Source organism: Myotis davidii, unplaced genomic scaffold (genome assembly GCF_000327345.1).
Source record: "Myotis davidii unplaced genomic scaffold, ASM32734v1 scaffold44, whole genome shotgun sequence".
In the NCBI taxonomy this organism is placed as follows: Eukaryota; Metazoa; Chordata; class Mammalia; order Chiroptera; family Vespertilionidae; genus Myotis; species Myotis davidii.
This window is the reverse complement of record NW_006299705.1, coordinates 15979945-15996153: the sequence shown is the minus strand read 5'-3', so window position 1 is coordinate 15996153 and position 16209 is coordinate 15979945. Positions and strand designations below refer to the sequence as shown.

Below are 16209 nucleotides of genomic sequence, written 5' to 3'. Positions count from 1 at the left end.
GCATGCAGGAGGCAGCCAATCAATGATTCTCTCTCATTATTGATGTTTCTATCTCTCTCTCCCTCTCCTTTCCTCTCTGAAATCAATATATTAAAAAAAAATTTGTATGATGTCACATTTGAAGGCTAACTAGAACTAACATATTTATAAGTATGTGTAAAAATAGAGAAAAAAGCTTTGATTTTAATCACAGCTGATATACTAATATAGTTTTCAGTTTAGATTATAAACTCAATAGTAAAGCACTCAGCATTCGTATTTTATTAAAAGATCTATTTCTAAGATAAAATTGAAGGGTGTTTCTTTAGCAGACTAATTGCTGGGAGATCATGAATATAGTTACATAAAAGCTAAATGTAAGTTTTAATGTTTCTTTTTAAGCTGTATCACAATGTAACTATTCCCACTAGTGAAGCAACTCCAATTTCGAAAGTGGCTATTATCTACACCCTTTCTTTTAGTTTTACAATAAATAGCATTATGAAAAAAAACTGCAAATTGAAATGTTACTGCTCTGTAAATTCATACTGTACATTAAGATTTTAGATAATCTGAAATCTATTACTTAGCTGTCACTTAGAATCTTAATATTTAATAAAACTTATTAAAGAGAATGTTCTCACTTATAGAGTATTGGTTACACAGAGTAAAAACACTTTTATGTGAACTGATATAATAAAATAGATCAAGGGATCATATTGTTAAATTCTGCACATCCACTGCACTTAAAAAACAAAAGAATTATTGTAATTTTAGAAATATTTATTTTAGAAACACACAAAACTAAAATAGATACTTTAGTCCAAGAGTCTACAGAGAAGAAACAGCAAACTACATGTTTATAGGTGAATATTTGCATGAATAACCTTGCCATGATTCTAAGACCTGGAACACCTGAAATAGAGAACATTACAGTTTGATTGGAAAAAAATATTTAAATTAAAAAAATTTTTACATATACAATATAAATAGATAAATAATATCACTTTTGGAACAAAAATAATCATAAAGATGAAAGAAAGTAGTGTATATCAAGCAAAACTATTTTTTTTTTTACTTTTGAGTCAAATTCCACACTGGAAAAAGACAGAAAAGCCTAAACTATAGTTTTGTACAAGTTGTTTAAGTGCTTTTAAAATTCATACAGGATGCAAATTCTGTCAATAAATCAAAGCAAAATATGTTAATGAGCAGGTAAATGACAAAGCAAACTGAGCAGGTTTAGAAAGTTGACTCATATTTTTTGGCATCATCATGAAAACTCTGTGACTGGCCGACACATCATTTCCAATGTCACAAGTAAGGCCTCAGTGTGTACTCCAGGACAGACTTTTAAATTCTCAGGGAGTTCCTTAAGAATATTTGGGAGTTTCAGCAAAGTCTTTATATTTTTACCATAAAGATCCAACAACCAGTCAGTATGAGCACTGGTGGTTTCCTTATAATTCTTACAAGCCATAAGCATTTCATTTAGATGAGTTAACCCTTTGAAAGCTAAGAGGAACTCTGAAGATAAATCAAAAATTGAACAAAAATTTAGCAACATCCTACTAAGTAAAAATGAGCCGAATTCAAGTTGCTGGTGGTAAAAATGTTTCTCTGTTTGTGCATGAAAGTTCTCCACTGTATCTTCTATTTTTGTGATAGCAAAGAGTTCTTCCTTGACTTGAGATGATAAAACATAATCCAAGGGCAGTTCCCCCTTAGAGTTCCTTTGCTGTAAGAGCACTGGGCCTGTGAAAAGAATGCAAAATGTTAAACCATTTTTATTTTGGCAGCTTAAGAGCTGTTTTCTCTCTCCTTTTATCTAAAGCACCCAGGACTCTGTTTATAATCATATTTTGTACTAATTCATGTTGACATTAACTGGCTATACATATTGACTGACTAAAGGTATGTTTAGAGAAACCAAAATTCTAGTCCATTGCCTAATGGGAATTGCCTAAGTAATATATATGGTTATAATTTTAAAAAAACTTTTATGAAACTTCATAAATTGTCATCTTGAAATAAAAATTTCAATGTTCCTAGAATACATTAACTAAAATATTCATCTTAAATTGTGTCAGAGTCTTAAAGTATCTCATAAATCAAGGGGAAAAGTAGTGCCCCTTCCATTGATGACAGGTGATTGCAGCAGTGCAAAGGCTGCAAAACCTTGCACAAACACAGAATCTTTCATTATCATTGTTCATGTTCAATTTTTAGTATAGGTAACTGACGTTAAAAAAATAAAGTGTTAACTCTTCTGAGTCAAACTCAGATTTCATCCATCTATTCTAGCTAAACCCATTTTCTAACCGACTACTTAGAAACCACTGGCAATAGAGTGTGTCCTCTACACAGTAAAGGATGATGAAGAAAGAGCAAAACAATAACTCTGTATTTGGTCACATTGTAAAGTACAGAAATATTTGTATATATGTCAGTCAACTCTTATAATTATTTATATACTTTGCTATAAAATAGAAAGTTTTTAGTATTAGCAGGCAATGAGGTCTTACTATATAATATAGATCATATTGACACAGAAAGAGCATAGTTTATACCTACTAAAATTTTTAATGATGTGATCAGATATATATGGGGGTCTATATAAAATGTATTTCATATAAAAGATCAACCACTGATGATATGATTCATGTGTAATTTATGAAAAAGAGAATTCTAAATCAGTATTAGGTTTCTTTTCATTATGTTGATATTTCAAAAATATTGCTAAAAGTTACTCCTGTTAAAAGAAATTACATTGCCTGGCCAGTGTGGCTCAGCAGTTGAGCATCAACCTATGAACCAGGAGTTCATGATTAGATTCTTGGTCAGGGCACATGCCTGGGTTTTCAGGCTCGATTCCCAGTAGGGGGCATGCAGGAGGCAGTTGATCAATTTAATCATTGATGTTTCTATCTTTCTCTCCCTCTCCCTCTGTGAAATCAATAAAAACATATTTTTAAAAATTACCAAAACATTGCAGACACACGAGATACCAAAAGTAAAGATTTTAGAGACACAAACTCTTAAAGTTATTGCTCTTAAGACTGAGTGGCTCACAATGAAAAAGTAATATAGTTATTAAAATGATGGTATCAAAGCACTTGACAAGCCCAAACTTAGAATATGACTAAAGCAAAGATTAGTCTGTATGACTGACAAAGGACCTTGATAAATGCAAGTACAAGTAGATTTCCTCTTAGGACAAGGGACTCATTTTAACCAAGGACCCTAGGAAAATTCACATTGGTTGGTATAATGCTGTTCTGAAGATTTGGACTTAATATAATAATGGCTGTTATATCACTTAGAATATTTGAAGCAAGGTCAAATATTGGCTTGGGATGTCAGATACACGGTTGAATAGAAAAATAAAACACTTAGAAGATAGAACATTATGTTTCAATAAACATATAGTACTAAAAAATGTACTGAAAAATATATTTATTATAAAATGGTGTCAGTAAAACACACACATGAAGGCCTTTAGGGGGCAGGAGAAGACTATAAATAACCAAATATCTTAAGCTGCCAAGCTGCACAGCCTTTCTTAGAGAGAGATATAGTGTAAAAAGACATCAAAAGAAAATATGCTTTTTATTTTCATGCAGAATCAAATAGCTTTAATTATGAGAGAAAGAAATTTTAAATTTCAAGTTAAAATTAGTATTAAAAAAATCCCAGTACATCTATATGAATCTTTACTTTTGCATTGTAAGCTAGTCATCAGTTTTCCTTTGTTTTTCTTTTAAAATGCAAACCTGCTTTGAATATTTTGATGTAAAATTTATATTATTAAGTTCATATATAAGAAGAATGTCATTGAACAGGGGTGAGGTAATGAAAGCAAAGATAAAATATCAGCAGAAAAAGCAGTAGGTGAATATAAGCTCAAGTTGCCTCCATTACCAAATCCCTGCACAACATTTATTACCTTTTAAAAATCTTCCTACTTTAACTTAATCGACTGCAAAATGTGAATGAAGATATTCGAGGATACTTTTTTTTAATAGTCTGTAAAGAAATGACTCATTAAAAAAATTGAGTTAGCAGTTATATATAGGAAATGAAACAAGAATGAAAAATCTAAGTAATCACAATTGAACATTTATATCCATTTATTAATAAGATAATAAGATTTCAGAAATGGCTTTTTCACAAAGACATTACACACTTTAAGTATGAGAATTAATTTAAAACAAACACACTCAATTAAAAATACATTTTCATTCACAAACTTAAACAGGCTTAATTCTACAATAAATAAGTAAATATTATGAAAAGGCTTTTAATTCCTTCTTAAAAGGTGCTCAGATTCTAGGAGACTTTTTTTCTTTATTTTTTCATTAATATAAAATAAAGCATCTTTCCTTACAGATCTTAAATATATAAAATGCTATCTACCTCTGAGAGATTCATAAAAAACTGGATAATTTATCAAAACCCGTTTAGCATAAATGCACTCACCCCCATGCTGGAGCAGCAGCTTGCCAATTTCTACATGTCCGTTTGACAGTGCATCATGCAAAGGAGTCACCCCGTCCACTTGAGTGAGCAGATCTACCTCTGGACAACGTTGCAAAATTTCCTGGACACACACTGTGTTGCCATAGTTACAGGCTTCATGCAAAGGCGTCCAGCCAGCATTGTCTACATTAAAAATCAAGACAAGTTTTAAAACAGCAAAAGTAGGACTTTAGGTAGTAAAGTAATGATACTCTACTTCTCTTGTCAGTGCGACTTTCTAGGTGCTTCATATACAAATAGAATGCTCTGATAAAAATGCCTAGGGTGCAATCATATTTATAACTGTAAGGAAAATAAATTTAAATATATTAAAACAATTTTAGAACATTGATGTTGGGATCTGATCAAAATATGAACATCAAAAAATGTTTCTGCACTACTAGCTATAAATCAATTTATAATAAATTTCTTGGTTTTACTATTGGTAATATTTTAAAGATATGTTAGGAAAATATACTTATTTTTCTTAACATTGACATTTAATTATTTAATATCACAAATATTAAGATATTGGATTAGATCACAAAGATTTAGAACTTACCTTTAACATTAATGTCTATTCCTGGCAAAGAGAGAAGAATAATCAATTTCTCCACTTGGTTATTTATGCAAGCTCTATGGAGGGCTGTTTCTCCTGCCATAAAATATTAATAGATTATTCCAGAGAAGACAAGATAGCAACTAAAGAAAATAATCAAAGGGCATGAACTAGAAGATCTGGCCCCATAACATAATTTATTGAGTATTCCTTTTCACTGGTTTAAACATCTCGCATTAAATAAAGAGGGGGAGGGAGCCCCACCAATCCACAGAGCTTCTGTTCTATCAGCAATTCAGCAATGAAATTCTACTGCAAAAGATTTAACACAGGCATTGTCTCCCCATAGTTCAAGGTTTAAAGCTTCAATCCTGCTATAAAACCCCAAATGATCAGAGAACACCAAAAATACTGGGTTTTGTAGCAATAAAAGTTTAAAGTGCAATTGCCCTCTCTTAAATTTATTCATGAACCTACGTTAAATGTATGGCTCTTTTTAATACAGCATTTATAGCTTAATTCAAATGAATGTTTCTGGCTAAGCACGAGTGCCTCTACACACTCAAGAACTTCAAATCCATTAGATGGTTTGCTGCTTCTCAATAGGCTGTCTGGCTTGGCTACAGCAGCACAGAGAAGGAGAAATGGAGGAATCTTAATATAAACACACACACACACACACACACACACACACACACACACACACCCCAGCACCATTTAAAGCCGAACAAGAGTGACAAATAGAATGGCAAAGTTTTTCTAGGAGAAAAGCAATTAGTGCCTGCTGGCTAAAACAGTCTTCATCTATCAATGCTATAACCAAGATTAGTAAGATATAAGTGATCTTTTGAAGTAAGGGGAATAAAAGAAAAACTTAAAAGTACTTAAAAACAAATGAAATACTGAATCAAATTTTTTCTTGCTGTAAAGTACTAAGCACATTTTCAGTGTTCTGTTTTATAGACTATCTCTGTAACTTCTACCAAAACATTCTTTTACATACATTGAAAAGCTTTTAAAGTTTTTCTCTGCTACTTCTCAATTTTCTTTTCCCTCTCAGTTCCTTCTGCTGTTCAGCCTAGTCATTCATATTCATTTTACTTTCTGACACAATAAACAAAGAAAAAGGACACTGTTTTGTGATGTTAATACCTGAGTTTTCACTTAATACATTTTTTTCCCACATTTCGAGCCAAATGAGCAGTTATTTTGAATTTTTGATATGCAATTATGAACTTATATCATGTTGAAAGGGTATAAGAGCTTCACTATTACAGTTTCCACTGGTGTCATAATGATGTTTGAATTAAAAAGACAATACTACACATAAGAGACTCAGAAGTTTACTTTGACCAAAAATAGACTTGTAAAAGGTAACTTATATTTGTGAGTTAGGAGATGCCTAAGTAAAAGAGGTGCTGGAGTGAATTATTACAACACTATTCTTGCTACTCCATCCTTTAAGTACTGAGGTTCCAGTATAGTTAGAACCAAAAGCCAAACACATTTCATAGTCTGGGCTCAATGCCTGGAAGAAAAGAGTCCATATGTTTAACACAGCTATGTAACATAGCCTAGTCCTCATTCTTTGTTCACAAAATGTCTAGGACTGAGAGAGATGAAGACTGAATTATACTTTCAAATCAAAAGACACTGATCCTAAGCAGCACAGGTTGAGATAGAAAAAGTAAGGAGGGCAAGTCTGGGAAAACCAATGTGAGCTATATACACTGTGTTTTGTATTTGAGAGACAGGGGGAGAGAAGAAGGGAAGGAATACTCTATTATACTGGGTATTAAAAATTACTTTCTTCAAAGAAATGACAGTTCAAAAAAATAATACTTTTCTGAAAAATGTTTCCTGGACCTACTCTAACAGTTAAGTTCAGGTACTCGTCAGGGCCAGTGTAAAAAACTTGCAAATACTGATTACAACCATGAAAAGTTCCTAGCATATATTATTTGAGACATTTGAAATACCTTTTAAATTAGTCTTGTGGAAATTCATCTTTTTTACTAAAGAGGGGCAATTCTCCTTAGAACAAGACAATTCTCCTTCTGACTTCTTTTTCCACCTTTTCAATGATGAGGAACATTTAGCAAGGTTCAGTTCACTGAAAAGAAAGTAAGAAATAAAAAAGCCTTTTTTTTTCCACCAAGGCATTGGGTATTTAAAAAAATCTGGCGCTCTTTTAATTTAAACCCTTTTATTCATTCAAATCTTTACTGCTTTCTATTTTTACATTTATTTCAACTGTACATAAACAAATTTTATATATTAATTTTTATATTATTAACTTTGTACTCCAATTGCCCAATGAAAAGTTTATGAATATGAAATGTCATGTACAGAAGAGACCAAATAAATGATATTTGGCAGAGAGAATAAAGCAAAATGCAAAAATTAAAATGCAGGCCTCTGCTGCCCATTCTTGGTTTAATATCTGATCCTATTCTCTTCTTCCTAAAAATATCTCTGGTTTTCTGAGTTTTATATAACAAACTTCTAGAGAAAAGTTTCTCATTTGGGAGGTAGCTATTACACCAATTCAAAGTATCTCACATGACCATATTTTGTGAAATCCACCTTTATTATATTCGAGTGGTAAATTAAATCATAGGACAAAAATTGTGTGAAGCAATAATGTAATGAATAGTTTTATTTCTTTTGGAAAGCACTTAATCTTATAGAAAGAAAGCATGTGCCCTGAATTAAAGAAAGGGAAACTCTGGATCATGTGCATTTATAGGTATAAAACTGAGTTTCTGCTAATCAATATAAATCAGAAGGTATCACAGATAATCATAAAATTCAAGGAATGTTTCAGAAAAGGGCTGTCTCTAAAACAAAGCATATTTGGCGTATAAGCATTACACACCGTAACTCTGGTAGCCCTTCAACTTGTTTCTGTTTAGCACCATTCAGCATTAGTAAGGCCCTCTGAGATTCAAGACAAGGCCGCTGTTCTTTTTTCTTTAGTATATGCATCTTTCCAATACCATGCATACCAGTTTTCCCCACAGCTGGCAAATATGAATATAACTGTTGAAAAAGAATAATATATTAGTTTATCCACCAAAAAGACCTGGGAAGCAATAAAAATTACTTGATTCATTTCACCATATAATTTTGTTTATATTTTCTTGTCTTTATCACTATGGTTATCACCCAATCTAATTTGAACATGCTAGTAAGAAAGCTACGAGTTCCACATATGACGTACATAAAAAAAAAAATGCCTTCTTAAAAATAATTATTTTTTCAAATTCAATTGTGATGCTCATTTAGAAAAGTTCTTTTGATTAGTCTTATTCCCAACCTGTTATAATTCATTTGCATATTTTACATATTTATGGTTTATGTACAACTGGTATTTTGTCACTTCCATTTTATTAATGTCTTCCTTCAACAGAAAACAAGTCTGGAATAAACAGAATAAAGAGTGCAAAAGTTGTTAAAGACAAGGATTGTTGCAAAAACAGATTTGCCCAATCTGACCAATTAAAAACAATGTTTCTCATTTGTTGAAGAAACTGCTGGAAATACTAGATATTAATGAGGTAAACCACTGCACCACTGCCAAGTGGTTTGTCTGGTGTGGCTCAGTTGGTTGAACGTTGTCCCATGTGCACCAGGAGATCTCTGATTAGATTCCCAGCCAGGGCACAAGCCTGAGTTGTGGGCTCAAACCCCAGTAGCGGGGTGTGCAGGAGGTAGCCTACTGATATTTCACTGATGTTTCTCTCTTTCTCCCTATCCCTTCCTCTCTTTCTAAAATCAATGTCTAAAAGAAAAAAGTCAAGAAAAAAACTGGAAAAAACTTGGATCAAATGTAGCTTATGTGTGTGTATATACAGAATAAACAGGAACCTTGGGAACCATTTGTAATTTTAAATACCATTAAATACTACATAGAATATTTTTCAGGTCTAGGTCTTCCTTTTTTTTATTAAATTTATCAGGGTGATATTAGTTAATAAGATTATATGGTTCCAAGTGTACATTTCTATGATATGATCTGTGTATTTCATAGCGTCCCCACCACCTAAAGTCGAATCAACTTCTGTCACTATATGTGGCCCTCTTTACTCTTTACTCCCCCCTCACCCTTTTCCCTCTGGTAATCCCATACTGTTGTCTGTGTCTATGAGTTTCAGTTTTATATCCCACATATGAGTGAAATCATATGGTTCTTAGCTTTTTCTGGCTGACGTATTTCCCTTATCATAATATTCTTAAGGTCTATCCATGTTGTCATAAATGACAGTAGTCTTTCCAAAAATAATAATCTTATGTGCTATGGCAAATGATTAGGACATAAAGATTCTTGTTTTTTTTTCCTACTATCAATCCTTAATTACTCTCAAGTAATTAAACTCTCTATTCACTAATTACTCAATTATTACATACTCATATATAAATTTAAAGATTTATGACTAATATGCTATAATTATTAGAAACAACAAAGAATATTTTAATGTTGAATTTACAGACTCACTTCTTGGAAATTAAAAGTGGTTCTTACCATTTTCTGCAGAGAAAGTGGCTCAGAAGAAATACTGATGGAACTCTGTAAACACAACTTTTTAAAAACTGCCTCTGCAACAAACATTTGAAGCCAAGAGGAGGAAAAGGAACAAATGAAAATCTCTAATTCCTGTGAAGAAAAGTCTGTAGAAAACAAGAGAAGTAAATATAGTTATTGCTACACCCGATAAAATTTCTTTCTATAGACTATCTCCTTCATAGATTTTATTCATGATTTCTACACCAGTAAAATTCACCCACATAATTTTAAACCATGAAAAATAGATAATATTCCTATTCCTTGCCTTTGATGAGAAATTGTTTTATGGTAATGTTCTCACATTTGAAACAATCATTACTTTTTATTATTTTAAATAAAAGTCTTGAAATTATATATGTACATCTGAATAGACTGATGATATATGAATAGATAGACATGGGATTTATTACTATGCTTTCCAATTAATGTTCAAGATCTCTTCCCACAACAGGGTTGCACCTTTGGAAAACCAGTACTTGTTTTTTACATGGGTACAAGTGTATTTAATTTGCAGTGATCAATCTTGAGCTTATAGGAAAAAATAAATTATACCCCTTCCCTGACAAAACCCATGAATCATGACACTGCAGAGAAGGAGAAAAAACAGAAAAATGTAACACAGGAGAATGTATAAGGGTTTCATAGAAGTTTGTGCCCACCCTACTATGGTAAGTGGGAGGAAAAGTATAAATTTTAAATGACAAAACAAAAACACCAAGAATCTCAAGTCTCTTCTTTTCAAAATTCTCCAATAACATGGAAATGCATAAAAGTACACATGACTCAAAGTGATAAAGAACTAGAGTGACTATTTCCCATGAAATTTATTTAATATGATGAGTTCTCTACTAATATTACTCTCTGTATAAGAGAATAGATAATACAGTGGAATGATAAAGAATTAGAAAGACCAATCAATAGGACACCAAACAGCTAAAATTAAGCAACAACAAACAAAATAAAAAAGTTGTGGAATATAATGAACAACATAAACTGATGAACAAAAACAGATCCAGAGACAAAGAAGCATCGATCAGACCTTCAAACCTCAGAGGAAAGGTAGGGGAGGGTGGTGGGAAGGGGGAGAGATCAACCAAAGGACTTGTATGCATGCATATAAGCCTAACCAATGGACACAGACACCAGGGGGGTGAGAGCATGACAGGGGGTGGGGTGGGGGGGCGCAATGGGGAGATAAGAACACATGTAATACCTTAATCAATAAAGAAAAAAAAGTTGTGATATTATACAATAAGGCAGATTAAACTACAAACACTAGAAAAATATAGAATTAGAAAAAAGTCAATAAAATTAGCAAAATAAACTTAATATGTTAAAATACATTTTAAAAATTGGATAGAATGGCCAGATAGTTTTGATGTTCCAGCCAAGATGGTGGAGTAGGTAAATGTTGTACTTGCCTTTTTCCACCATCATGTCAAAATTACAGCTAAATTATAGATCCCTGAAAACCACCTGAAGACTAGCTGAACAGAAGACCTATAGCTAAGAAATATAAAAGTCATCACATGGAGACAGACAAGAGTAGAGGAGATCCAAAGGGGCTGGTCCTACACCATGTGCGTCAGTAAAGAATTACGTTTGCTGTGGAGGTGAAATAAGGGATGCCAGCCCCACAAGGGACTCCCCAGACTGGAGCACCAGGGCCTGCAGGAAGAATATCCAAAACATCTGGATGTGAAAATCAACAGCACTCCATCTGTGTGAGATGGAGGGCTGCTGTAGACCCAGGCTTCCTCTTAAACAGCCTGAGCACACTTGTTCACAAACACTCGCCCTAAGTTCCAGCAAAGGGTCAGCAGCTTGAAAAGCAAGGACCATGTTTTGTTTCATTTTTCCACTGCATTTGAAGTGTTTAGATCAATGACTGCTAGAGGGCCAATAAAAATATGTTAAATAAATGAGAGGAATAGAAACATTTTGTAAACAATTAGTAAACATAAACAATTAGAAACAACTAGTAAATCATAAAAATTTAATTTGCGGAAGAGGCTTGAAGTATGAAGAAGGATTAGAATAGAGATTTTAAAAAGGAGAAGGTTTGGAAAAAATACTTATCTGCAAAAGATGATGATGATGTAGCCTAACAAAGGCAAAGAAAGCTTTATTAAAATTATCTAAAGATGTGAAAAATATAGATTTTGATAATGTTTTCTTCCCACTGAAGAGAAAAAATAAGCTTAGAGATATGCAAACTATGTCTTGTTGCCTATTATTATGAATAAAGTTTTACTGGAACACAACCATGTTCATTTATGTATTCTGTATCACTGCTTCCTACTGTAACTGCAGAAGTGAGTAGCTGGGACAGAGACTATAGAGCAGGGGTGGGGAACATCCAGCCCACGGGTTACAAATCATTTAGTCTGGCCCTGCCAAGGCATTAGGGGTGAGTTAACTAAATGTTTAACCAAATATAGCAGCTAATTTTTAAGTTAATGATTTTGTATGACGCAAGAATGTTAAAAATATCCAAATGGCCCTTGGCAGAAAAAAGGTTCCCTATCCCTGCTGGAGAGTTTGTAAAGCCAAAACTATTTATTACCTGGTACTTTACAAAACACAGTTTGCCAATCCTTAGTTTAAGCCAATACATCAGAATTTTCAAGTAGGCATAAAAAAAGAAAATTCTGATCACTTGATTATAATATATAAAATGAATAGAAGGAAACTCTGTTCAAAGTGTTTAGAAATAAACAATCCTCTATGCGGGATTGATGGACACTTACCTACTAAAATATCTTCTGCCTTAATTTTCCATAAAACAATTAACAAATAACAACAATTTTATTAAACGAAAATTAATTAAATAGATCTGAATCTGAGTAACTTCATAATATAAATTTTTTCCTTTTGGACTAAGAAAAACTAAAACATCCAGTATGCCATAAATGAGAAAAATGGACCAATATCTTCAACTAGAAGTTACAGAGCAGCCAAATTATAACATCTTTACTAATGACTTAGGAAAAGCAAAAAATAGTAACTGAGCTGAAGAATAATACAAAGGAATATTATTTTAAAAGAGGAAATATTCCAAATGGAAAAAAAATGGTTCATCAAAATATCAAAATATTGACAAAAAGAACATTATTAGAACATCTTGTTCACTTTTTGGGACAAGTGTATTATTATTCTACCAGCTCTATAATAAACACTTTAATTGTCATGTTAGCAATGGCAATGTTAAAGTCTAATTTTAGCTTAAGTCAGTTACAGGCTCAAACTTGTTGGGTTTAAACTTGTCATGTGAAAATTGGGAATAACAGTGGATAACATCATCTTCCTTTAAAGTGAAGAGAAATTCAGAATATGAGTAAAAAAAGCACCACAACTAATGTACTCCTTTGATAGTAGAACCCTGTTAATATAAAGGTTCATTATTTCAGGCTTTTGGGTAAAATATATTTCGCTAGATACTGGAAACAACACATATAACTATATTGTTGGTCTCTGAAGCCACTGCTAATCCTATCCTGAGCTGCCAAAATCAAATAGGTTTCCACAATGGAATTAAAACAGGGAATCCCTTTAACTGAATGTTTAGGTGTCGTGCAAGCAAATACTGTCAGAATCCTGCTGTATTTAAAATGGGAAGAAGGGAAAGAAAAGGAAAAACTACCTAGTAGGAATGGTGGGAAAGAAATGATAAGAAAGGGTTCTGAAGGAAGATTGAATTTGAGCTATGAAATGTTAAAAAGTCATGCAACAAAGGACAGCTACTCCACAAAAGGAACAGTAATCACCCCTCAGCTCAATGAAAAAGAAAGAAAAAAAGGAGATGAAATGCTTTAGATAAAAATCTTCTAACCTCAGTAGTGTAAGAAGAGACCTCACTTGCAGAGGGCATTATCGAATAAATCCTGAGCCCAGTTATAACCTGGATTCTTATTCTAGATTCTCTTTACAAAGTATTAAAGTGATTGACAACATATCCAAGAACTTTTTCTTTTATATAACACAAAGACACATTAAAACACATATAACAAAACAGAATATTTTACTTGGCAGTCTAAAATATTTTTAAGTAAATACAAATCATCTTTTATATTTGAGGGCGAGAAATAGCTCACTTGGTTTAAAATATGTTCATTTGAGGAATTTAGGATTACAAAACTAAAGATAAAAATACAGATAGACAGGAATAAAAGGATTCATAGCTCCCTAAACTGGCTTTGTAGTTTAGGAATATACATAAGGCCTTATATGGAAGCCTCCCTTATTCTGGAAACCCAAAAAAGTAAGGGAGAAATCTTTTATAAGGTGAGCACTAAAAATGAGTTTTGTCACTACACTGCTAAAATAATATTCTTCCCCCAACTTATGTGAGAGAAAACCTTAAAGTAGATAATGGGAAGAAAGATTAAATATATATACAAATCTATTAGTTCTATTTGCTTCATCCATGCTCATCTGTTAGATTACCATACTCAATGGGGCAAAAAATAGTAGCAGCTCTTTATGTTATAAATAGAGGCCTGATGCACAAAATTCATGCAAGGGGCTTGGCCCTTGCAGCCCTGGCTTCGTCTGGAAGGTTGTCTGGATGGTCATTCCACCATTTGGTTGATTTGCATATTAGGGTTTTATTATGTAGAATTATATAGGATAAGAAAAATTATACAGCAATAGGTATATAGAAAAATGTTTTAACTAGTGATATAACCAAAGTTAATACAAGTTACTTTAAAACGTAACTATTCTGATTCGATTTATTTCATTTTTTAATACTGTTAAGTATTCATTCAAGAAGAGACCTAGGAACTGTTCATATGGCATAGGTAAGGTTAGAGACACACATGCTTTCTCCTCAACTTGGAGAACCAGAAGTATTAAAAGGTACTGAAGAGTTCCTACCATGTGAGGTTCAAAAGCACCATACATAAACAAGCAATATTTCGCTCTAATGAAGAGAATAAACTGATAAATGATGTGTGTTGGGGAAGGCTCATGGAACATCTGGAGGAGAATAATAAAATTACATATACAGTATGAACTCAACTATATAAAAATGCTTAGAAATACTAGAAAGACATATATTAAAAGCTCAACAGTGGTTATTTGTGCGGGAGCATTCATTATGGGTAATTGTTACTTTCTCTTTATATTGTCTGTGTGTGTGTGTGTGTGTGTGTGTGTGTGTGTGTGAATATTTTAAGGAAAGCTTCACATGAAGATATGTTGAAGATTACAGACTGCCTAAAGGAAACTCAAAACCAATTTCCACAATGGGCCTAAGAAAAACAAAGCACAGACAAACTTACCATCACACAAAAGGGAAACATAACTTCCTAAGTCATCAGACATGTGGCGCATCACATTTCTACCCATTTTAAGACCAAGGAAGATCCAATAATCTATTGCTGCTCCAAGAATTCCAGTCAATAAGTAGGCTAGTTCATGTTTGAAGACCTAACATTAAGATGAGAAATGTATTATTAAAATAAAATATATGAATTCTCAGTATTTATTAATTATTAAATTATATCCAATATTACCTTAGAGATGTATAGAGATCATAGTTTTAAAAGTATGAGTGTTGTTTATATTATCACTTCTATAATAAAAATTATTAAATTCCTATAGCAAGACATACAAACCTTACTTATTTATATTAAGTGTGCTTTACCCTACTGTTTAAAAATCTTTTTAATACGTCCGGCCGGTGTGGCTCAACTCATGAATGAGGAGGTTATGGTTTGATTCTGGTCAGGGCAAATGCCCAGGTTGTGGGCTCAAACCCCAGTAGGGGGGCATGCAGGAGGCAGCCTATCAATGATTCTCTCTCATCATTTATGTCTCTCTCTCTCTCTCTCTCTCTCTCTCTCTCTCTCTCTCTCTCTTCCTCTCCCTGAAATATATAAAATATATATTTTACAGAGTCTTTCTAATACATAAGCTATAAAAATGAAGTATAGAAATAATATTTTAAAATATTTGATTGAAATATAAACTCTTTTTCACGATGACATTAAAACTATGTCACTGAAATGCCTGTATTTTTGGTATTTTGTCTAGGCATGAAAAAAATCACTAAATTAACAGTAGGGTATAAGGCATGTCAAAAGGTTTTAATAACTATTAGGGTATCCAAATAGATTATAACTGCTAAATTCTGCCATCATACTAGTCATACTATGCCTAATAAGGGATTAGTGACAGAGAAATCTCTAGCACTTTGAACCCTCAGTGACTACTGGGTTATTTCCTTTGCCCTTAGCAGACAAGGCTCTTACAGGTATATATACCTATAATATTTCACTAAGGCATCATCATTATCACAAGAAGCTACTAGTTAAATAATTTTAAAACTGAAGTTTTATTTGTTTTTTTTTGTGTGTGCAAACAAGGACAGTGCTCAAACAGCACATACACCAGGCATGCCAAACAATATTTACTGAGGAAAAAACCAGTCAGGATCCTTAGTAGGTGTGCAGATCCCCTGTTGCCTTATCACTCTGTGGAGCAAGCGCACTGTATTCTCTCAGGCTAGACATTAGAATCTGGGCGACAGACTCTGAAGAATGAGGCCACGAGGATTTTAAGTTTCATGATGGGAGGCACC

General features: G+C 32.8%; 1 protein-coding gene across 3 annotated transcripts in view; it reads right to left on the bottom strand.

Annotated features, from left to right (window-relative positions):
- Positions 1-741: 741 nt before the first annotated feature.
- Positions 742-16209, bottom strand: part of SLF1 (SMC5-SMC6 complex localization factor 1) — a 65085-nt gene continuing 49617 nt past the window's right edge. For 2 of the 3 annotated variants that reach the window (XM_015571669.1, XM_015571670.1), the window contains 7 exons: positions 14909-15056; positions 9582-9727; positions 7935-8098; positions 7036-7169; positions 5060-5152; positions 4459-4641; positions 742-1734 (listed from right to left, as the gene is read on the bottom strand). In XM_015571669.1, coding sequence (XP_015427155.1) covers positions 1253-1734; positions 4459-4641; positions 5060-5152; positions 7036-7169; positions 7935-8098; positions 9582-9727; positions 14909-15056 — 1350 coding nt within the window. In that variant the 3' untranslated portion in view covers positions 742-1252. The remainder of the gene's footprint in view (positions 1735-4458; positions 4642-5059; positions 5153-7035; positions 7170-7934; positions 8099-9581; positions 9728-14908; positions 15057-16209) is intronic. The other variant, XM_006775531.2, reaches the window with a different exon arrangement.